Source organism: Limulus polyphemus, unplaced genomic scaffold (genome assembly GCF_000517525.1).
Source record: "Limulus polyphemus unplaced genomic scaffold, Limulus_polyphemus-2.1.2 Scaffold3454, whole genome shotgun sequence".
In the NCBI taxonomy this organism is placed as follows: domain Eukaryota; kingdom Metazoa; phylum Arthropoda; class Merostomata; order Xiphosura; family Limulidae; genus Limulus; species Limulus polyphemus.
The window spans coordinates 63669-87905 of record NW_013669064.1 but is presented as its reverse complement, the minus strand read 5'-3'; the positions used below and the strand labels follow the sequence as shown (position 1 = coordinate 87905).

General features: G+C 32.8%; 1 protein-coding gene across 3 annotated transcripts in view; it reads left to right on the top strand.

The window, feature by feature from the left end:
- Nucleotides 1-22925, top strand: part of LOC106469377 (BTB/POZ domain-containing protein 10-like) — a 46485-nt gene extending 23560 nt beyond the window's left edge. For all 3 annotated transcript variants that reach the window (XM_022397880.1, XM_013929869.2, XM_022397882.1), the window contains exons 3-8: nucleotides 1867-1969; nucleotides 2148-2268; nucleotides 4562-4659; nucleotides 7503-7602; nucleotides 8031-8141; nucleotides 16670-22925. In XM_022397880.1, coding sequence (XP_022253588.1) covers nucleotides 1867-1969; nucleotides 2148-2268; nucleotides 4562-4659; nucleotides 7503-7602; nucleotides 8031-8141; nucleotides 16670-17040 — 904 coding nt within the window. In that variant the 3' untranslated portion in view covers nucleotides 17041-22925. The remainder of the gene's footprint in view (nucleotides 1-1866; nucleotides 1970-2147; nucleotides 2269-4561; nucleotides 4660-7502; nucleotides 7603-8030; nucleotides 8142-16669) is intronic.
- Nucleotides 22926-24237: the final 1312 nt, after the last annotated feature.

Sequence of the window (24237 nt, the reverse complement as noted above, 5' to 3'; positions counted from 1 at the left end):
GACGTAGTGTGTTGGTAGTAGTATACTAACAACTAACGTACTACGTATACTATTATATATATATATATATATATATATATATATATATATATATATACACACGAGTATGATCGTGTTGGTAAACTTTCAATCTTACACCACCAGGTCTACGTTATTTTGAAAACTGAAGATCAGCACGTATCAAAACGTTGTCTCCAAACAAACTCAAATATCTGAATGAATCCCATTAACCCTTTTCATTCTACAAGTACCAGAGTACTTTTCGTGTAGTAAGATTGTAGCGTTGTCTTGGTGAATATCCCATACGATCATGGACCGATCTGATTTATTAATTAGCTACAAATTTGATTATTATAGTTATTATTATATAGTAATTAATATTAACTGCTGCCGTCTTCAGGAAAATTCTGAGAACTTTTTATTGTGATGGGGATTCGATCCCGGATCTGCTTCATAAAGAGGTTGTGCTATACGTCAACAACAACAACAACAACTAAAATTCTCTCAAGGTTTCTTGAAGACGGCATGCGAAACGTTAGATATAACTAATTAATAGATCACAAACTAAAGACCAAAATGCTTGTGATGGCGGTGACGACAAAAATGGGTACCAAAGTGCCAGATTGTAGAAACGTGAGTTTAAATCCAAATATGTCTTCTCAAACACACGCGAGTCTGCGTCATATAATAATATAATTAATGGGTGCATAAATTTGAATATTAGTATGTACACATTCGTACATACAATAATTATAATCCTCAAGTAACCGTGTGTATTACTACTCAGGTTTTGTATTATGGTGACATATTCTCTGTTGTATATCAAATGTATTTATTAAACCTTCTTGAGTCTATAAAGTGAATAGGTTAGCAGCTACAGGTATAAAGTACTTAAATCTTGAAATAGCGCTTATTCAAGATAGTTTTATCTTTTGTTCAGTTTACGTAATGACGTACTCGTTCTATGCATTTCTAATAATCTATTGTAAAGTTTTGATTTAAGCGCCATCTATTGACTTAGTCTTGTAATAAAGCTTTAAGTAAAAGTTAATAGTATAATAGACAATTAAAGTGTTAATGCTTACCTTTTTATTTTATGGTGACGTTGTTTGAATTTAAGTTTTATTCTTCAAGCCTGTGTAACTAAAGAAGCAGGATTTATAGTTATTCAGCCAAAGGACCTGGTCAGTTAATGTACAATGTACTTAAACACTATCTGTTACACATCTAGTTTAAATTCCCAGAAGGAAATACAAGCATAATTTGGGAATTATATGTAAGAATTATCTGTGTAGGTTTTTGTCAGCAATATAAAAAACAAACTAAATGGATATGTATCAACATATTAAGTAGATCAAGTAATAACATTTTTGTTAAGTCTTGTGTGTGTGTGTGTATATGTATATATATAAAGTTAACACTATAAATCTTATTAGAGGTAAGTAATCTATATACAACAAAATGTTTCACTGAACCATGCTATATAGGTAATCTTGCATAGTTATGCCTAATAAATTTCAAATGTGTGATCTAACTTCACTATTGATTGTGGATATATTCATATAATCTACTAGCTTCACACTATTGACTGTTGATATGTTCACGTGATCTAATAACTTCACACTCTTGACTGTTGGTAGATCACGTGAACATATCCACAGTCAAGAGTGTGAAGTTAGTAGATCACGTGAACATATTAACTTCACACTCTTGACTTTGGATATGTTCACGTGATCTACTAACTTTACACTCTTGACTGCGGATATATTCACGTGATCTACTAACTTCACACTATTGGCTGTGGATATGTTCATGTGGTATACTAGTGGTACACTCTTCTTTCAACTATTTTTTTTTTTTTTTCAGAATGTTTGGTTCCTCATTAGAACACAACTTTACCCGTCCAAATGACCGAGGAGAATATGAAGTGGCTGAAGGAATCTCTGCAACTGTGTTTTGTGCCATTTTAGTAGGTTCCAAAATGTTTTATGACATCTTACTCTTTGTAATAAACATTTTAGTATTTGAGTATGTGTCTTAAGCTTAATTTTTCATATTTTCAAATTGTTTTTGATTTGAAAAAAACTAACTCTTTTGTGAATTTTTAATACAATTATTGATAGTTTTTACATATCAATTATTTTTAGGAATTTTACAAGACTGGCGCTATTAGATGTCCACCAAGCGTATCAGTGCCTGAACTTCGTGAAGCTTGTGATTACTTGCTGATTCCTTTTGATTCTCAGACAGTCAAGTGTCATAACCTGAGTATGTTGCTGGCATTGTATATTTAATATCACAGGTGTATAAGCTGTGAAAATTTGTTATTTATACTCACAAAGTAATGTAACTTTGTATAAGATATCCCCTCCTAAAGTCACCAATCGCACCTTCTGTAAATCAATTGAATTGCACAAAGTTCTTCTCATCAATTATCTTGAACTTTTTGTAACATCAAGCTTCATAGTTTGAGTCAATTGGGAATTACTCGAAAGACTTGTAGCTTAAGTAAGATAAAGGAGATCCTTAGAAAGCAAAATATCCCAGTTTGACTAAAATCTTGTTAAATTATTACAGAACACTGTAGTTCTTAATCAAATATTAACCATTTGAGCTTAGTGTCAGAGAATGTTAAATAATCACCTCTGGTATGTTTAAACAGAAGTTCAGTTAATATGAATGGCTTATACTGTAGATGTGTTCACGTGATCTACTAATGTCACATACTTCTGTTTGTGGATGTGTTCACATGATCAAATAATATCACACACTCCTTTTAATATTTCTAGGACACATAAAACAGTGATTGCTAATTCTTACTCTGGAACTTCAGGTTTAAAATTTCTAGACGTCCTTTTCTTCTTACGTTTATTACATGAGGAGATATATCACAATACTTGAGTTTCCTGCTCACTATTTTACAAACAGGAATACAAAATACTTGTTTAGCTTGAGGTTTAAAGTTGGAATTCATAAATGTCACAAGTTTTTAGTTAGGGTTTTTTACTGTTAGAAATAATTCTAAATATACAGTGTGTCCATTAATTGACAAGCTCTTCTAATCACTTACTAAATGATGGGCTTTAATATGTTGGTTTATGAAATTTTCCAAACATTTCAAAGTAATGATTGATGTGAATTGTCCAGTTAATTTGCCCTTAGTTTTCAGTTGAATTTTGCAAATAATTCAGAGAAAATCACTTCTGATGTGGAAAGGAAGAGACGATAATCAAATTCCATTGTTATCAATAGAATTTCAACAACTTTTGTTATATACTAGTTTGAAAAAAAATTTTAATGTATGTCCAATATTGTGTTGTTTTTTTCTCTGTTTAACCTAAAATTAAGATATTTTAGAAACGTTCTTGTCAGAAGTATTTCTGATACATGCATGTTTATTAGATTCAAGTTTCATATTAGAATCATTGAGCATATTCTTATGTTTCACCGACATAGATCATAATCATAAAACTTGTACAAATTGTGTAATCTAGTGATGATTATTGTACAGGATCACATCTGTGTCAAGCATAGTGGTTTACTATTTTGTAGGGATGCACAGGTACCTAACTAGGTACCTGGTAATACTCGGCTCATGCCAAGTGTCAAAGTTAAGCATCTAAGCACTAATCTTTGTGTCAACTAAAAGTTACAGTCAGTAATTGGTTTAGTTATTAAAAAAACATGTTCCGAGCAACAAAAACTGACTGCCCGCTGAAAGTTGGGGATTCAGAGAACAATAGGGGCTAATAACAGGAATGGCTTGAGAAGTGAATTTCTGGGGAAGGTGGGGGTTTGAGAACAATAGGGGTTAGGGTTTGAGAAGTTGGGGCTAGGCATTGAAAGTTGAAAGTAAAACTTGAATGTTCTGTTGGTGATTATTTGGTTAAATGTAAAATCTCAATTTTGTTTTGTTTCTAATTTTTGTGTATGTTGTTTTTGGGGGGGGCAAGGGGGGAGAACCCGGTCCCAGTTAACATGTGACCCCGGCCAAAGCTTATTGACCCGGTACCCAGACCCGGTATTCGGCCAATTTTACTACCCATGCATCCCTACTACTTTGTATTTCATTTTCTGATATTCCTGAGTTTAGATATTTTGATACTGTATTCTTCATTGCAATATTATATGTTCAGGTTCTTTATTTTCAATTCATAAAAGTCCAGCATTGTTATCAAGAATAAAAAAAAACTCCATGTCCTGACTTTGGTGGTAAAAATGACCTAAACAAGATAGTTGACACTTGAAAGTGTCCATGTTGCCAGAAATATATCAGAAACATTTTAACAATAAACCACTATTGCTTTGTTAATCCTTTTCTTTTTTTATGTAGTTTTGTGTAATTGAGACCTTTCAGTCTTGTTTCAGTACAAAAAAACCTTTTACAGTTAAAAAAAAAAAGAAGGCATATTAATTGATAATCATCAGGTTATTTTTGTAAGTTGTTACAACATTTAACTTTAAATTGCAGAGACCTCAGGGTTAATTAAAGAACAACATGCACATTTTTTTTAAATTTAGTTTAAGGAAAATGATTAAGTTTTTGTTTTTTTCTCACCAGGGGGTTTGCTACATGAACTCTCTAATGAAGGAGCAAGACAACAATTTGAGAAGTTCTTAGAGGAAGAAGTTCTTCCAGCAATGGTGGCATCTGCTCAGGCAAGACTTTTAAAAGACATGTTTACGGCAAGACATGTTTATGAAGAAACATAATAAATTCAATAATGTTATCTTCTGGGGTTTTTGTGTTATGAGGATAACAATTTCTGATTGAATATAGATGTATTTTGTGGTACCTGTATTTTCTTATACTTATAAAGCAGCAAACTTTTTATAAGGACCTTGAAAAACTTGCTAAAAAACTGAAATTTTATGGACTTTTACTTCCTTATACTGTATTTTGTAAAAACTTTGGTACTCTTTGCCAAAGTCATAAAGCTTGGAATTTTCTCTTCTGTTTGATTTTATGTATGATTAATTTTTAATATTTTGACAGTCAATGATTTTTAGAGGTAATGGAATACGTTGGTTGGAGACCGTGAATGACCATATCTTTCAAATTACAGGTTATTATTACCAACAGCTGACTAGCCTGTTTACTCTATTAAAACTTAATGAGCTGTATCTCACAGGAATTAATATATTTTGTATAAACGTATAGTAAAAACACATCTAATCAAAAACACCTTAGGTGTGAGAAAAAAAAGGTGTGGCCAAAAAAGGATTGAGGGTGCAACTTAAAGCAATGAAATAATAATTGGTAGCTACACTTATAGTATTGAATTTTACAGAAAATATACATTCATTAGTTAGCTAGGCTGCATATTTAGTTTTACTCACCATCATGCCACAAGTTGAACAAAAAATGCAACCAAGCTAACTAATGAACGAATATTTGCTATAAAATTCTTATCAATACTATAAGTGTAGCTACCAATTAGGCTGCCAATTATTATTTCATTCCTTTAAGTAGCACGCTGAATCCTTTTTGGCCGTACGTTTTTTTCACACATGATTTTTTGTCGATACACACCATCAGACCACACCAAATAAGAAAGTGACACTTGATAGTAACCAACATTAGCTTTAGGATTGCCAACCTATTATGTGGAACAGATCTATACTTTACAGAACCAACCAGATTCTTTAAAATATATGGTGGTAGTGTTTTCTCTCTAAAACAGTGTTAGTAACTTCCTTTATAGTAATGCCACAGAATCTAGATTAGCAGTTTCTTGTCATCACCCGCCTGCACTCTGTACAGCTGTGTCAACCATCATTATTTATGCTGATTGCTTAAGCTAATATCATGTGATGCTAAATGCTCTTTAATTAGAAGAATTTCATAAAATTTAGCAAATTTGTGCTTAAAAGTTACAATGGATAATAAATAGCACAGCGGTATGTTTTCGGACTTACAACATGAGAAACCGGGTTTCAATACTCGTGGAGGGCACAGCACAGGTAACCCATTGTGTAGCTTTGTGCTTAACTACAAACAAACCAAATCATTGTACATTTGGGGAATGAGTGATTGATTTTTTCTGTGTAATTGATAATATGCTATATTTGTAGGAAGCTAGAAGAATAAGCTCAAAATAAAAAGTGTTTCCACTATGGTTTTTAATATATCTTGCAAAAATAGACAAAATACAGTATCTTAGACTACAAAATGCCAAGAAATGTCTGAAAAAGAAAAGATTGACAATGTTTAACAATGGCATAGCATCTCATAGAATGGCTCCGAGTTTTTCTCAAGTACAAACGTTTAGCTCATAGCCCCATCTCTTGACCGATTTGATATCTGTTTACAGCCACAGCTACTGAGGATTCCCTCTTATTAACATGTCATTCTTAATTCATCAAAAATTAGGCTTCCAAAAATATGCATTAATCAAATTTTATACCAAATTTTTTACATTTCCACATTACTAAAATTCATCAGTTGAGCATGAATTCAAGGTTTCTAATAGTAATATAATGATTGGTAAAATGGCCCACCCCATCAAATAAAAAATTAAAAAAAAAACAAACGGAGGGTGAAATATGGAAATTTGATTTTTGACAGCTGTAAGTAACCTTGAATGTGTTTCATGTCAACAACAGCAAGTATAGAAGAAACTGACAGAACCAGCTTTGTAATGGTCTTCATTGGCAAGTAAAACCGATATTTGTAGAGACTGCAGTGATGTTAATTTATATCAACTCTGGTCTTTTAAAACTTCAAGAGAAACCACAAGTGTAACCTAGTGAAGCACTTGGTAACACTGGATCGGTGCTGTTTCCAGTACCATTTGCATCTGTAAAGGATTTTCTTGATGAAACTTCACATCTTTCTCCATGTTAGTAGAACAACTCTGCAGTGTTATCTGTGCTCTTGCTGTTCCCTCCATCATCACACAAGCAACATGCATATAATGTAGTTGATCAGGATTGGGGTTCTGCTGATGCTTATGACTAAGTAATACTATTACTGATGATTCATTCAGTTGCTTGATCTGTTTTAAACAGATATCATACTGACATCTTGTCTGCCCATCCTCAGGTGCAATAAACCATAATGTGTTTGCTTCACTAGTAATTAACACATAAGATGTTCTTTAACATACAGTTCCATAGGTGCTAATGATCTCTATCTTGGGAATTATTGGTAAGGATACTGCATGTCATGAAACATCTGTCTAGTCTATCACTATATAAAACCCAACTAACTTTTATCCTTTTATCATTGGAATATTTTATCAGATAGTCCTGTCTTGGTTAATATTTTACTTCATAAGATTCTGGTTCAACATTAAATGTTTTGACGTCCAATCATGTCATCCTCGGGAGTGTTTCAATTGGACATCCAAACATGAAGAGTAAATGTTTTAAGATTTTTTGACAGTCTGAAAATAAATCTTTTAAATTGTGTACTTAAGAAATGCTTATTGTTTGAGTATTTTGATTTTTTATATTTGCATAAGTACCTTGAATTTTAACCTTTTAATATTTGTAACTAGAGAGGAGACCGGGAGTGCCACATTGTGGTTCTTGTAGATGATGACATTGTAGACTGGGATGAAGATTATCCTCCTCAGATGGGAGAGGAATATTCACAAAGTGAGTATGAGGTCAAGGATTATCAGAAACAGCTTTCCTTTTACATTTTCATGATCATGTTTTCAATAGTTAAAACCACTCACTGAGAACATTTATTTTTTAATTTGTTTACAGAAAATAAAATTATACTTGGGCATTCACACACTTGATATCTATTCTGATTGTTGGATAAAAAAATGTTTTAAATACTTCTTCCATTAAACTTGCAATGTTTGAGGAGAGGGTATAAAGAAAACGTATAAATTAATATCTTCTGAAAAATATGATGTGTTTGAATTGGAGAGTTTTATGTTTACAGTAGTAAGCCTTGGTACTTAAAATGTTATCTATATTTGCAGCAGCTATTATAACATAAAGAGTATCATTTTGAGTGGGGTAAATGTTAGTTAAATGTGGACTAACATCTGTTTTTGTGGGGTTTTTTTCAGTTATTTACAGCACTGCTATGTACAGGTTTTTCAAGTACATTGAAAACAGAGATGTTGCCAAACAAGTTCTTAAGGAACGAGGATTGAAAAAGATCAGACTTGGAATTGAAGGTAATTAAACTAGTTGCTAGAAGTTACAGAAAGTTTCTTGGAACAGTTGTATTTTAAGTTGAAATATCATCTTGCTGTTTGTGTTCTAAGAGTGTTTAAATGGCTTGTCATCAGGGCTGGTTCTAGACCTTAACATTTGAGGGGTAAGGGGCCGTAAAATAAAAGTGTTTACATGATTTTTTATGGCTCATATTTGGATGCACTTTTTTGTTTGTGACTGTGAACTAAATATTTTTATAAATGTTGCCTTCAAAAGCTTTGCTTGTGATGCTGTTTTCACTACATAATGTTTCTTATTCCTTATTTTGTAAACATATGCTTGCTGATGGATCCATTTAAGATAAAAAAAAAAAAAAGCATAAGGAGAACAGAATCAATATTCTATTGAATGTATGCCAGAAAAGATGCATTAAAAATAACATAAAATATATTTTTAAATGGTGTGTAAAAGTTAATTTGATTCTCTGTATTCATTTAACTGATTGATATTTCAAAACAAATTTGCCTGATTTTTATCTCTGTGTGTGACTGATTGGTTAGATTCTCCTCTTTGAGAATGTTAACCAAATATGTCTGTGTGTGTGTGCTTCTCTAATAATATGTATGTACAACAGTTTTAGACAATGGTGTAGCAGTAAAATTTTTTTGTACCACAGCAAAACTAAATCCTAATATTTCCTTGAACTATATATACATATATAGGCTGCATTTTAGGTATTTAATTTGTTTGTAATTACTATCCATTTACCAGTCAAAATTTTAAAACCAACTGGTATATCAGAGTCATAAAAATACAGTTGATATATTTTCTGTAGTTAATACAGCATTTCCACATCATAACAATATACTACTTGTATATATACAAGTTTAATACTATAAAATACTATATATACAATGAGTTGATTTTACATATATTTTGTACTTATTTTAATTTTGAAAAAAAATAACGGGGGCATTTTGGTCTGTTCTGGCCCCTCTAAACTATTTGTTCTAGGTTGTATTAAAGCTTTGTTCCTTCTTCTATGGGTACAAGGCAATTACAAATAAATAAAATAAAATGGAGTCAGCACACATTGTTTGTGTAGAAGGATTTATCTCATCTAAGAGGTCTTTAGTATTGGTTAATTGTGGTGGCATAGATGGCATCATTAACTTCACATCTTCAACACATTTTTCCAAATATCACATTAGAAACCATCGACACAATGCTCAGTTTTGTCCTATACAACAGTTATTTTCAATTCAGTGACACTTTGTACAAACAAAAGAAAGGAGTTCCTATGGGTAACAGAGCAGCAGTCACATTTGCTATAATATTCATGCATACACTAGAAACCAAAGCCCTTGACACGTATAGAAAAATAAAACAGGTTTAATACCGGGAGTATGGTACTAATACTTTGATCACATATCTGGTATATGGAATCATGGAAAAGAAACACTACAGCAGTTTTGCTATTTCCTAAACAACTTCCACCCATCAGTCAAGTTCACACTGAAACTACCCAATGCAGAAGGATATTTAACGTTCTTAGATGTGACCCTAAAAATACAAGACAGACGAATACAGAGCCGATATTTCTCCATTACAAATCACACCACCCAGAGTGAGTCAAAAGGGGAGCAATAGGGGAGAATTAACAGGAATCTATCAAAACTAGTCCACACACAATGCCATTCAAACAACACAAAAAGACTTCAAAACACTACTATTATAAAATGAATATCCCAAAAACACACACAAAAATGCCCACAAAGTTCTTTTCATAAACAACACAATCACAACCAAGATTCATAAAACCGTTGAACAATCCCAACTGACAATCAACATAACTCAAAACCAGGTAAAACACTGAAAGAACTATTAGTTTACACTTCATACTCACAAACAGAATGTGCCAAAAAACACTGCTATGCCAGAGAAAACAGAGTAGCACTAATGTGCCATATCAAAAACATAGTCTATCAAATCATTTGTAACATATGTGGAGATGCATATACGAGAAACCGGAAGACATTTGCAAATTCACATCTCAGAACACATCAGTGCATTATATACATATGACCAACACAAAACCACTCCAGTAGAACACTTCCTATACAAACATGGAATGTCAAACACAAAAAACCAAAACCCCATTAAAGTTTCCATCTTACAGAAAACCAAAGATTTTAAAGAGAGGAAATGTATGGAAGCTATACTCTTTAATAAAAATAAAAAGTCCTGAAATGAACAGACAATGAATGGTACATGTAAGTAAACTGCCATTTAAAAAAACAGTGCATCATACCAATACACTTGATACTATTACTTTCAGTTTAACACTGCTTGTAAACTTTGTATCTTTTCAACTTTAAATTTTTGTTTCTTAACAGCATCTATTTTCCATCTATGTGTTTGTTTAATTAATCATATTGTGGTTCTCATTATTTTTATGTTTCATGTACATAATATATGTCATATGTTAGTATAGTGGTTTAGTTACATTATAACTATAATATTAACAATAGGGAATCAATAATAATAATCCATACGTTGTAAGATGCACATTATGGCACACTTGAGAAATAGAACATTACAAGCAGTTTTATAATTTAATGAATATTCTAATATCAAACAGTTGTATGCACTAACCTTTATAAACCCACAAAGGTAAAACATTGGTTAAAATAAATAGGTCTTTAATAATTATGTGGAGTATAAAAGTAGTTTTTTTCTAAATACTTACTCGTGTGTAAAGAGCAAGATATTTTTTAAGTAACATTTATTAAACTAGTGATAATGTACGAGTTCAAAAATACAATAACAGAAACTCATAAATTTTAATTATTATTAAAATCAGAACTTGCCTACCATAAAAGTTGCTATTATTGTAATTTTGAATTAATTATTCAGTTCAGTAGATTCCTCACTGAAGGTTAATATATATGAGTTCATTTATTTTCTGACTGCCCTGAAGTTGAGTTAAACTATTCCAACATTATGGATTTCTGTACAAGGTAAGGGGACCTTTCAGAGAAGGTTCTTATTGTACAGTTTACTTTTTTTGGGGGGATCCAAACATCCATCTGCATATCTGATGTTTGTGGTGACTCATGAAGAGAAGAAAAGAATATGTATGGTTGAATGTGCGTGGGTCACTGAAATACAGTACTTTGGCCTTGAATTCCTGCAGACGGAGACATTGGGTTGGCTCCCTCAGGATCATTTGGCTTGTTTGTTTCATGTGCCAGTATTGGACATCTTCAGTGGGTTGTGTGGTACTAGTGCCCATGAAATCCTGACAATTCAACACTGTCCTCAACAGGTTGAGGTTTTGAAAGTCTAATTTGTCTCCTGGTAGGACTTGATGTTTGGTTCAGCACTGAAATTTTTTTACTTAACATTTGGATAAAAGAAATTTCAATTTCACAGATTATCTAAAAAAGGGACTATAAACAGATGATCACTCTTACATTACTATCCTCTGCAGTTCCTCTACCCTGATTTCAGATTTTACATTCTTTGTCAGAAACTTCTCCTTTATAGGTGTTTCCTTTATATAAAATTGTACAGAGGGACTTGATATTTCTCCAAAGTCAATAAAGAAACTAAGGTTTGGGGCTGTATTTGTCAAACCCTCACAACAGTTAAATTTGTGATCAGAGACTAGTGTGTGAATAATCATTGAAGTTGTCTCTCATAGCACTTTGAATTCATCAACATGTAGTTGATAGGGATCTTTTTCACATCCCTTATTACAATCTTCTTGCTGGTCTTTCCAATAAAGAAGTATTAGTCATTAAGCAAACCTTCACTTAAAAGAACGAAATTATTGAGCTGACTAGGGTGCTTATTTTTACTTGTACGTCTTCACACCTACCCACCCAATATAAAAGCAAGTTAGTTGACTTGTAACATTTAGCCCTATATTCCAAATTCTATCCAGTGTTTTCACTGTCAGTAGTTTGGACACACTAAACATCTTTTTTGTTCCTTAACTGTGCTCCTTTCAGTGGCAAACATCATGATAGCACTGATAGTCAGTTGAGACCACTCTGTGTCAACTACCTTGGTTCCCACTTCTTTTACTGTAAATCATGTTCCAAAGGGTGAAGGAGAAAGAGGTAAAGAGACTGAAAATTCTAAATGAAATCTTTTATTCTGAGACATAAGGGTAGTGATACGTGTAAACAGAGTTACACTGCTGCAATCCATTTAACTGTTAGAGTGGGAGTTACATACAGATCTTACTGTTCCACCAGCATATATTTTTCCACATATGAATGCTCTTTTGCCTTGCTTGGACATAGCAGGTGGATTAATTTACATCCATCCCATCTCTGCTACTGCCATTAGCAAAAATTGGTGATTGGAACCAGTTTCATCAGTCCCCAATGCACATATAAGACCATTATTTGGCCTTACCATTGTTCACTGGAATCCTTTTCTTCTGATAAGGACTTGACCATTTGATCCCATTTAAGGTCTTTGAAGGCCAATAGACTTGCCATGAAGAAAAATAGAAGTGGTTTCCTAAACACAGTAGGTGAAAATAGCTATGCTGATACAGTAGAACTTTTGAGGTTTCTGTGTTAATTTTGATGACATTAAGGCTTTGGTCATTCTTATCCTATGTGTATATCCTTACAGGGCATATCTTGAAACTGCCAATACTGTCACCTTTCAGCTATTTTCATTATACAGAAAGGACAGGTAGTGTGACACATTCCATGGAAAAGTAGCACTGCTAGTTAAGCCACCCACAAGATGCTCTTTTTACTTCTCTTTACAAGGGGGAATTGATCAAGACCTTAATTACCTTATCTGGTATTCGCTGCCTCTGCTGATTGTGTTAGAAGACTTAAATAGACACAATCCACTCTGTGGTGGTGTGTATGTATTGATGGGAGGAATCATTCAGTGGACTGTTTATTTCCCAATCACAATCTTTCTCTCCCATACAAGAGAGTATACATATTTCCATGTCCCAATTTAGACATTCACAATTATTCATCTTTTCTTCTTCCTTTTCTTAGGTAGTGGACAATGCTCCACAAGGAAGTGATAACTTCTTTCCATTCTGAAGGTACTTATCCACTGTCAACTAATGTTTCATGGCAAAAGCTGGAGAAGGCTAACTGGTTCTTCTTCGCCACACTCTCGGAGCTTGATCATGCAGAACTTAACCTATAGTCTGGTAATAACTGTATGAAGGTAGTAATTGATTGTATTGTCCATACAGTTGTACTGAATCTTACTTATTAAAACCTTGAAAGTTTTCCATGGACACCTGACTACCAAAGTGGTATGGATGGCTCACAAATAAGCATGAGATATCTTGCATAGCCTTTCAGAAGACGTGTGGCTATTTCTGGTAGATCAGGTATCAAAGCCAGAAGGAGTCTTGGTTTAAGTTCACTTTTAGCATTTCTTCTACCACCATTTCAAATGTCATTTGGGACGAGATTTCAAAGGTCAATTTTGCAACCCAGTGGCCATAAAGTTGCTGATATACAGAGTATTGCCAATACCCTTGGAAAGTATCTCTCTCACACACACCTAATTTGAACCAGAATACATCCATCTTTTCTTAGGCATAATAGTCTTTATGACTGCAATTGACCACTCACTCAGGTGGAACTCAAACTTGCTCTACATCATTCTAGCAATACATCAACTGGACTAGATGACATCCATTATGAGATGATATGCCATCTCTCTTAGTCTTCTTTTAGTTCTTCCTAACCTGTTCTGGCAGGAGGAGGAGGAGTTGACTTATTTGTGTTGTTGGGCTATTGTCATCCATTTACCTAAGCCCAGGAAGGATCCCTAGATTCCTTCTAATTATTGACCTATTGCTTTGAACAGCTATCTGTGTAAACTTCAGGAGAAGATGGTTAATGTTTATTTATTAATTTTTTGTTTTCTTTCTAGAATCAAAAAATCTCCTCTCCAGTACCTCTGGTTTCCACAGACCAACAATTCAACTAGAAATGCCAATAAGAGAAACCTTTCTCAAGAGATACCATTTTGTTTCTGTCTTTTTCTGGTTTTGAGAAAGCTTGTGACATCATGTGGAGGTTCAGCATACTACACAATCTCCATTCATATGGGTTTTATGACCGCTTACCCATTTTCATTCCAGGTCCATGTGGGATGAATACTATCTCAGTCCTTCACACAGGAGCACAAAGTACCTCAGGGCTGTGCCTCACTTTTTAATATTATGGTCACTGAACAGTTCCCTCCTTTAGTCATAAATAACATGCTTGGCTATGACTTTCATATTTCCTGTAAGTCATTAAATATGAAGTACATTGAACAGCAGTTCCAAACTGCCCTCAAGAAATTGTGTGAATGGGTTATTGCAAATAGTTAACAAATTTTCTCATCGAAAATCCTTTGTATGCATTTCTTCCACCAACAGGATTGCACCCTGATCTTGAGTTCCAACTGGGAGTTGCACAAATTCTTATAGTGGCTGAGACAAATCTCTTAGTGCTTATCATTGACAATAAGTTCACTTTTATTCTTCACATAAAACAGCTTAAAGTCTAACGTACAAGAGCATTAACTGTCCTCTGTTCCATCTGTTGAGGAGCAGAAAGGTGTTCTATGTCCAAGATATTTTATACCTTGATCTGATCAAGCTGGACTATTGACCTCTGGCATTATGCTCAGTCATTGGCTTGGCATTGAAGATGTTGAACCCCGTTCATCATCAGAGGCTTTTTGCACTTCTCTCGTCCCGAGTTAATACACAAAGTTTATAAACCTCCACTTCACCTTGGACATATACAACTTTCTTTGCAGTGCACTGCAAAGCTGCAGTCAGTGTCACTGCAACTCCCCTGCCAATGTGTGTTTATGCCTTGGTGGGCTGTGCTTTTTGCAAATAAGCAGTCTGCGGTCCCTGAGTTTAGCTTTCTAATCCATGCAAACTTTACTGAGATAGGTCTGACATTGGACAATGTTGCTGAATCTGATGATAAGCTCATCTCACCATGACTTGTTACCATCCCCACTTGTGTTATTCTTTGAGTAGCATGAAAAAGTCATATTCCAATTTCTCTTTAACAAACTCCTTTATAGCCATCCTTTTGTCCCACTGTTTACAAATAGCTTAAAATCTGTCAACTCTGTGGTCTTATTTATGGCTTGCTAACAACTCTGTAGTTTCTGACAAGATCCCCTCTGCAGCTTCTATGTTCAATGCTGAGTTGTATGCAATCTCGCTCAGTATCACATAGAAGCTAAGTGGTACATTAACTGTACTGTCTATAATGACTTACTTAACTCTGTGGAGGACCTGGAACCACGTAATTTCAGCTCACACTATGTTCTATTAGATATTCATCTGGATTACTGGCCATGTCAGAATCTTAGGGAATGAGCTCGTTGACACTGTTGCAAAATTGGCTTTCACTGGTGATGTCACTGCCTTGCCTATTTCACATCATTTAATAAGTGATTTTGAGGGAGAAAAGAAACAACAAACTTTTCCAGATAAAACCTATTATTACTTACTAGCCGTCTAGTTTGTGCATATAATATTATTTATTGTTATTTTCATTAACAGTGTTGGTTATACAATTTAGTGTATGGAATGTCATTACTTTTTAATGTGAATTATACGTTATTATTAAGCTAAACCTCCTAAGATGGCTGAAACTTATGAAAATGTCATTAACAGCTAATTAAACAGTGTATTTTAATCCTTATAAATACAAATGCAAGAACTGTATACTTAGTTAGCTATACTGATTACCAGGTTGATTTTTAATTTCACTCTACAAACGTAGAGTGCTCTGATTAGAAGTTAATATAAATGGTTTTTTTACTCATTATTTTATCTTGCAAGAGCTTAACCAGCCACCATCTGAGCAGTGTGATATTCAAGTCACAACTTCCCACATATTGCTTTCATACCATTGCAGCATTGTAGACTTTTTTTTTTACTTAAATGGGGTTTCTTTAATATCGGATAATGTTATTGGTATTGATAACACTGTCAAGATTGACCCTATTTTATTTATTTATTTTTTTTTGCAGGCCTAAGGCATTTTTAATGTTTTGTGATATTTTTAGAAAAGGAGGATAAACAGACAATTCATATATGTTTTAGTTATTTTGTATACACATTTCTTTCTTAATCCACTTTCTTTCACTATTGTTTAACATTGAGAAAACAGCTTTGACACTGATATCCTTGGAGCCATGAAACCCAAACAACTACCTAAAAAGGCCATTCTAGTGTTAACAGATATATGGAAATTCTACTAAATGGAAATATAAGTTCTAGGAGTTTTGTTATATCCTGAAGTTTTGTTCTCAAGGTTTTTTAACGATAGCATCTCATGCATAGAAACAAGATCAAAATTGAAACTAGCTTGGGCATTATCTGTCTGTTCTGAACACCCAAATTCTTTAATCTTTAATTATCAAAGTTGCCTAGTATTAAGTTTCCACATATGTTAGTAAATATAAAATTTTGTGGTGTAGTGTTGTGTTTGTTCATCCGATTTTGTTTCTTTCTTGTAACTAGGTTATCCGACATACAAAGAGAAGGTAAAACGGCGTCCTGGTGGACGAGCTGAAGTAATTTACAACTACGTCCAGCGACCCTTCATACGTATGTCATGGGAAAAAGAAGAGGCTAAGAGCCGTCACGTGGATTTTCAGTGTGTAAAGAGCAAATCCATCACGAACCTTGCCGCAGCTGCAGCTGATGGTGCACTTGAGCCCCCTGCAAACATAGTTGGAGTAGTTGCAACAGTAGAAGCCCAACCTGCTGTAGCACTGGAGGAAGATGGTGCTGTTGGTGGTATGGGTGCTTCCTCACCAATTGTGCCACCACACCCTTCCCAAAAAGAAACATACCCAGAAGTTCAGCTACCACCAGAAGATCTGCCATAAAAAAAAGCTGAAGTAAGTACTGAATAAGGCTCAGATTTCAACCTCAGTTTTCAGCTTAGCCTCTCGTGTGAGGGTATACGAGTATGCTACTTCCATTAAGTCAGAATTTGTCTGTTCTAGTTTTCACTAAAGAACAACTGACTGGTGACTCCTACTAATGTCAGTCTTTCAGAGGAGTAATTAGTGTTTCTCATGCTGTGCTTGAAGAGTGTTGTATTACTGAAAGTTTTCACTTTTCCATTTGAGCAGAGAAGTATTTAATGGAAAGAAAATGTTGCTCATAAAACAAATATGGGTTGATTGTTCCTCTGATAACACTGTATGCATGCTAGTAACATTACCCTGGTTTCATGTAATGTAGGAATAAAGAGAGAGAGGTTCCTTATACATTGAATTATCTTGCTAAATCTGATCAAGTAGGCAGCTTTGTGTGAATTTTATAGGTATAACTGATGGAAAATCTTACTGCAATGGTTACACAATTATCAAAAATATCTAAAGCAGACAAAAAATGTTTTCATTGTTTTATTTATGAGTCATGCTTTTTGTAATTTTTTTAACCTACTTTCATATAATCAGTACTTTAAACATTTAATTAAGAATAATTATTCTCTCATAAAAGAAATGTTACACTGTAAAAAATTTTGCTTATTTGTACTGATTCCTGCTCAATATTGAAGGCATTCTACTGTACATTATCTAAACATGATGAAGTTAGTTAATCCAACTACTTATTATGAGTTTTCTTAACAATTAAGAATACTTAAGTACAGGTATCGGTCATTCGTGTAGTTGACTTCCCAGAATACTTTGTTCATACTTTTTTTTCTTCTTCTATCTATTAGATCATGTTTTTGGGTAGATTATATCAGGACTCTTCAACGTTCCATTCATATTGAGTTAAATCTTAGGTCAACTTTCAACTGTAAACACAGTAGATATTTTCATTCATTGCAAAGGTTTTTCTGAGTTATATTTACCTTTGGTCTTAATATAAGTGTTTATTTCTTAATTGAATTCTTTCTCTTCTGGTCGTTTCTTGGTCAGTTAGTATTTATCACGGTCATGGGTTATTAGCCTAAAGTTAAGTATTTAATCTTTTGATAAACTGATTTAATAAATAAAATTCCTAGTAAAGTGCTTGTTTCACATTTCAAACTGATTTCTCATTCTTGTATATGCTAGAAAATATTATTATATGAATTTTATTTTCAATTTCCTCCAGCTGTTTTCATTTTCTGATTTTAATGGTAATTTTTGTGCTGCTAATATAAAGTTATTTATATGTACCTATTGTAAGTATTTCACTGTTACCCAGAATTTAGCTTTATTACTGAACATAAGATTTCAAGGGAGTAAAAATTTAACTGCTGTACGAATTTGAAGTCACTACTGCTTTTGTTTAATAAACATACTTTACATAGGCTAATAATACAAAATAGCTGGTGTAATTTTTTTGCAAATCATTTATGTTGTTGTGTTTGGTATCAAAATTATGAAGGTAACTATATCATTGATTAAGTGGAATATTGCTCTTCTTAATAATAATTTGTTTTTGCTTCTCTTGTATGACTTGTGTTATAGTCTGAGATTTCAATCTTGTTAGTGTATTGAAATATAAAACAGTGGTATGAAGAAATGCACTGTGTGTTGTGGTGTGTTTCTTAGATTATAGAGTATTTGTAATATTACTAACACTTTTATCAATAGTAATACAATACTAAGTAAGATGTTTAAGTTAAACATTTAAACAACATTGATATGTGTAAAAAAAATTTTAACCTCGTTCAAGTACCGTTGTTGGCTTGTACACTGTAAAGCTTAGAATAATTTTATTGTTATTGTAAATAAATTCTTATTTTAGTGTGTTCTGGTCATTAGATTGAATTTTAGTTTACTAAAAGGAAAGTTAATAACCTCTTGCTCATCAAATAATATAGCTAACTCAGAATTTATATGTTTGTGTTATTATAACATATTAATAGTGTGCAACTGTGTTACCATTTGAAATTCGTCATTGTCGTTATAATTCTTCATTTGTTTATTCTTTTTTTTTCTGCAATTACGTTTTTAAAGAATAACTATTAATGTCTCAAAAGTACCAATGCAAGTGTTAAATAATAATAATAAAAAGAGTTATCGTAATGAATTTGTACACTTGACTGTGACGAAGTTATTAAAGTGTTTTGTATACTCACAGTTTATGGCAAATATATTCCCAAAATTGTTTGTATTCATCAGTGTAAATTTGAGGATGGTATGTATTAATTAGCCTTGATGTATACATACCTCTGGTATACTTCTGACTACCGTATTTTCCTAGAATATTTTATATTTCTCAGTGTGTGAAATCAACGATATTATTTGCTAACTTTGATATATTAATGTAATGATTGTAATTAATATATTCCTACAGTGTTGTATTTGTCTGCATAAAGTTAGGGTTATTGCTTATTATTCGTGATATACTAATACGTGTCTGTAATATTTGGGTATTCTGTATTTGTCGGCAATATATCCCGTAGTACTTTTATATATCCGATACTTCAGATTGATATTTCTAAATTATTATGTGCTTATCAGCATAAGATCAAAATGTTTCTGTTGAGTATTGGGTATGATTCACATGTTTTCTTAAACCTATATATATATAGACATTTGATTTACATTATGTACTACAAACTTTAAAATATTATAGATGTAAAAACTATAAATATTCAGAAGAAAATTTAAATTCTTAAGGAAAAAGCATTATTGTAGGAGGTATTTGAGATTATTATGAAAATATAAAAAAATTTAAAGATAATTGGGATTATTTAAAAAAAAATTCAGGAGAGATTATTAAGAAAGAAACAAAATGTTCAGAAGAAAAGATGACAAGTGTATAAGAGGAATTTATAATAATTATGTCCCCCCCCCCAAGTCCGTTATGGTTACTGCTTGTTGGAAGTATTTATGGCTAAATTAGACATCAGAACATTTATAGAAACTCGTATTAATTAAAACAATTACCTGGATAACTTAATAAATAAATACAAGAAAAAGAACAAATTATGTAAGCATAAGTTTAGAAAAAGGCCTCTGTTTTTTTTTTCTCTCTCTCTCATTTGACATCAAAAATGTGTGTTTTTATTGCTTTATATTCAGGTACTGCTACATGCTTGGTTTGGAGTAATATTTTAGTTTACTTCGTGAATGATTAGAAATCATTATGAATTATGTTAAAACAGTGCGTTCTAATCTTTATTAATAAGAACAATATATTTAATTAGCTATGTTCATTACGGGGTTGAGTTGTATTTTTGATCTAAGTAGGTAGCTTGCTCTGATCGGAAGTTAATTTATTGTTCTAAGAGGTATAGAGTAATCATTGCTGCAGACCTGGTGACACCACAAAACTAATCGCACCAGATTCACTTGTAGATTACACCAAAATTGTACTCCTTATACTTTTAGCCCCCCTCGGATCTGTACACGTGGTGGGCTCATCACAGATAGCCCATTGCGTAGCTTTGCAACAAATGTTATCGTTTTATTCTGTTACTCTTGTTTTAAAAAATATGATTTGTAGAAAACGTTATTGTATATCTAGCTATTGTCGTGTGGGTCAAGGGGAGTTTTCTTCATTACCATCATTCAATAGAAAGGTTGGAACTGATGTCATAATATATTATACCTGAATTACCATAAAGAATTAGTACTCAATCATAATTTTATGCTGTCACTGTTTTATATAACGTGTTTATGTATATATTTGACTTGTCAATCATCTTATTTTTAGCGTTTTACAGTTTACTTACTTATGAGTATACACATCTGGGTTTACTTGTCAATTAACAGCCTTGCGTATTACTGTTAAAACCAGTTAAACAGTTCGTGGCGCGTATTCGCAACAGTTTAAAAAATGTTATTAAACGCTATACGTTTCAACGTAGCGGCCACGTTGTGCTTATAACAAAAAATGTTTAAACTCTGTAAATAAAAAAAACAACAAAAAACATCGTGTTTTGATTAATTTATTTTAACATAAAATGGTTCTTCTGTAACTTGAATAAAAAATCGTTTGTTTGTCTTTTTGTTTCCTTTTTTAATAAAGATCTTAAGAGTTTCACCAAAATTCTACAAGATAAATAAAACCCTATTGAGGTTTAAGTATTGTATGTTCTATGAAAGTTTAAGTGGAAATGCTAACTCTTATTTTGTTTTTTTTAAAAGAAATCTCTAGTTTCTATTCCGAATTTTAATAACTAATAATTTAACTATGATGTTCACTTTTATTCTTATCATGATGCATTTCTGTGAGTATTACGTGAAGTGCTTGCAGAAATAGTGCTTATGTGAGTGAGTTGTACTCGAGCTCATTTAGGAAAAACAATATAACATTCTCAGTAATAATGGATTCGGTGTGTCTACAGACTTACTTTGCTGCTTATGCTTTTAGGTTAGTTTGATGTCTGTATAAAAAAAAAACAACAACAATATATCAGCATGTAGTCAAAATTAGCTACTATCACACTATAAAAACACCAGTAAGTGTATTAAAAACAGTTGCTTTTTTTATAGGTTTTAGTTTATTTTCCCTATATCTGGCTAAACAGTTGCACGCGTATTTTCCCGAAATTTTCACGAGTCCGTATGATATACTCTGAAACATTAATTTAAGCTTCATCGCGTGAATTGTTTCCCTTCATTATTTTCTTCCAGAAAAAAAAACACATCACATACGTGTGTTCCTAATCGTCCTCAGAAATCTATCTTGTCAAAATATTTCTTTGTTTAATTTTGTTGTCTCTTCAATAAAAGACAGCATAAATACAGGTTATGTTGGATGTCTACATTTTATTGCGCTTTATCGCCACAATTTTGACGTGTGACAACATTTTGTATAATGTGCCCGTTTGTACCCTATCATTCTTAAATTTTCTGTGACTGACAACATTTTGTATAATGTGCCCGTTTGTACCCTATCATTCTTAAATTTTCTGTTCATAGTAATTTTTTTTTGGGGGGAGCGGTATTTAGTTCAAAATGTATTCCAACTTTCTGATTGTATTAAACTATCTAAATACAATAAACTTTCCCTTTGAACGATTTGAATCCAGTTTATCAGAACTTCTGTAAAGTAATGACGGAGAAAATATTCGAAATTTATATGATAAAAATGTTTGAATGAAGAAAATATATATATATATATCATTTATTATTGATGAAAAACGGGTTGGAAGTGGAATACCTGTCAGGAAGAGGTTTTGTGTTTTTGTTAGGACTAATTGTTTAAAAAAAAATAGTTTGGGTATAAAACATATCATTCTGATTTATAGGAAACCAGAAGTTTTTAACGTTTGTTTAAAGATAAATAATATTGTATTCACTAATCCCCTATTGTATGATCAATAGATTCGGGAGGATGATTCCAATCCTCGTTATATTTTCTATAAGATTTATAGGTTTTTATGACGGAAGCTGTGCGTGTTCGTTCCAAGTCAGTGATGAGATTGAAACTAACCCAGTATATCCTACTTTTACGTTTTAAGTGTGTTCTTCTAACTTTTTATCGTATTTTTAATTTTATTTGATTATGTACTAACTCATTTACGTTTTCTTCATTTCGAAAATATAAATCGTTAAATCGGTTTTAAGCTCGATTAATCATCAACTTGGGTTTTCAAGTTAATTTCGCGTTTTTTTGTTTTTTTCCAAAAATTATACATCTGTTTCGAAGTTGTGGTAACCTTGAACCTAGCATATTTTCGTGTTTTAATTTCAAGTATTAGTCATTTTCAAAGTGATTTGTCACCTCTGTGTCTGCTGTAGAAACATTCTTATCATTAATACGAGTCCTTTGTATAATATTTCTTCACTTTATAATAAAATATTGTACTGAAGAAATAGTTTAATGTGGTTATTCTCATACGGGGCCGAGCGTGATACATAGTCATTAGTGGGATGGATATCGTCAGACAGGGGCGTAGCCAGCATTACAAAGTGTGTGTGTGTGTGTGAGGGCGGGGTCTACACAAAAAATTTAGGTGATTGACATGAAAATCAGATGTATATCTTTTTAAAATGTTAAAATAGTGGAGGTTTTTAATATTTGGAGTGTTCCTTGGAACCCTCCCCCCGTGGCTACGACCCTGTCAGTCCACGGTTCGACCTGTGATATGCCGTGGACGTCAGTTGTGAGAGCGTTGTAATTGTGACAGTTAATCCCGCTGTTCAGTTGAGAGTAATCCTGGGTATGGCCTAGCGAGCTATGAATCGAAGAGTCCGGGGTTTGAGACGAGATGCTGCTGAACACGTTATGGCTAAGTGAAAATTGAAGAAGTTATAAAAAAAGATGCTTTATTATAGCAATTGTTTCTTAACACAGAATCTCTTCCTCAACTAGAGGCACCTCGATGGCATATATTGGATGTAAAAAATTCGGGATATATCTGATTTCTGTGAAACTTATAAAAGGTATACCTGCCCGGCATGGTCAAGTGGTTAGGGCGCTCGACTCGCAATCTGTGGGTCGCGGGTTCGAGTCTCCGGCTCATGACGTACAAACGTTGATAACCTATTCACCCATTCTTAAGCGAATGATGTCAGAAGCGCTACAAGATTTCTCCATCTTACTTGACTGGTATGTGGGTATCCGCTTTTGATATTCCAATAAATGTATATAGATTTATTATAAATGGTAAACATATCATGCACGTACTTAAATATCTTTTAAAACCAATTCAACCCAACATATGACGCTACATATCGATTGATAGATAGCGACAGTTTCTAAAGGTAAAGTATATACTTTATACAGGTATAACATAAAAAGTACACAAACAAGGTTATTTAAAATTATGAATTTTAAAATGAGGTAGGATCTTGCTACAAAAAAGTAATAAAACTATAATTAAAACAACAATCACAAATTTATAATATTTAATCTCTACTTTGATAGCTTTATACACTTATCTGTAGGCTAAAGTAAGGATTACATTTTATAAATTTGTGATTGTAGTTTTAATTCTTGTAAAAGTTATAGCTGTCAGGGATATGGTTCTACTGAAAGTTTATAGATGTTGTGTCCATTCCATGGACATATAAGTACTGAAAAAATAAATAAGAAAACAAAAATTCAACCAAAAGTAGGAATCGGTGGTTATTCGTAGAATTGCTATAAGAAATATCCAAAACAAAATAAATGCTGCAATA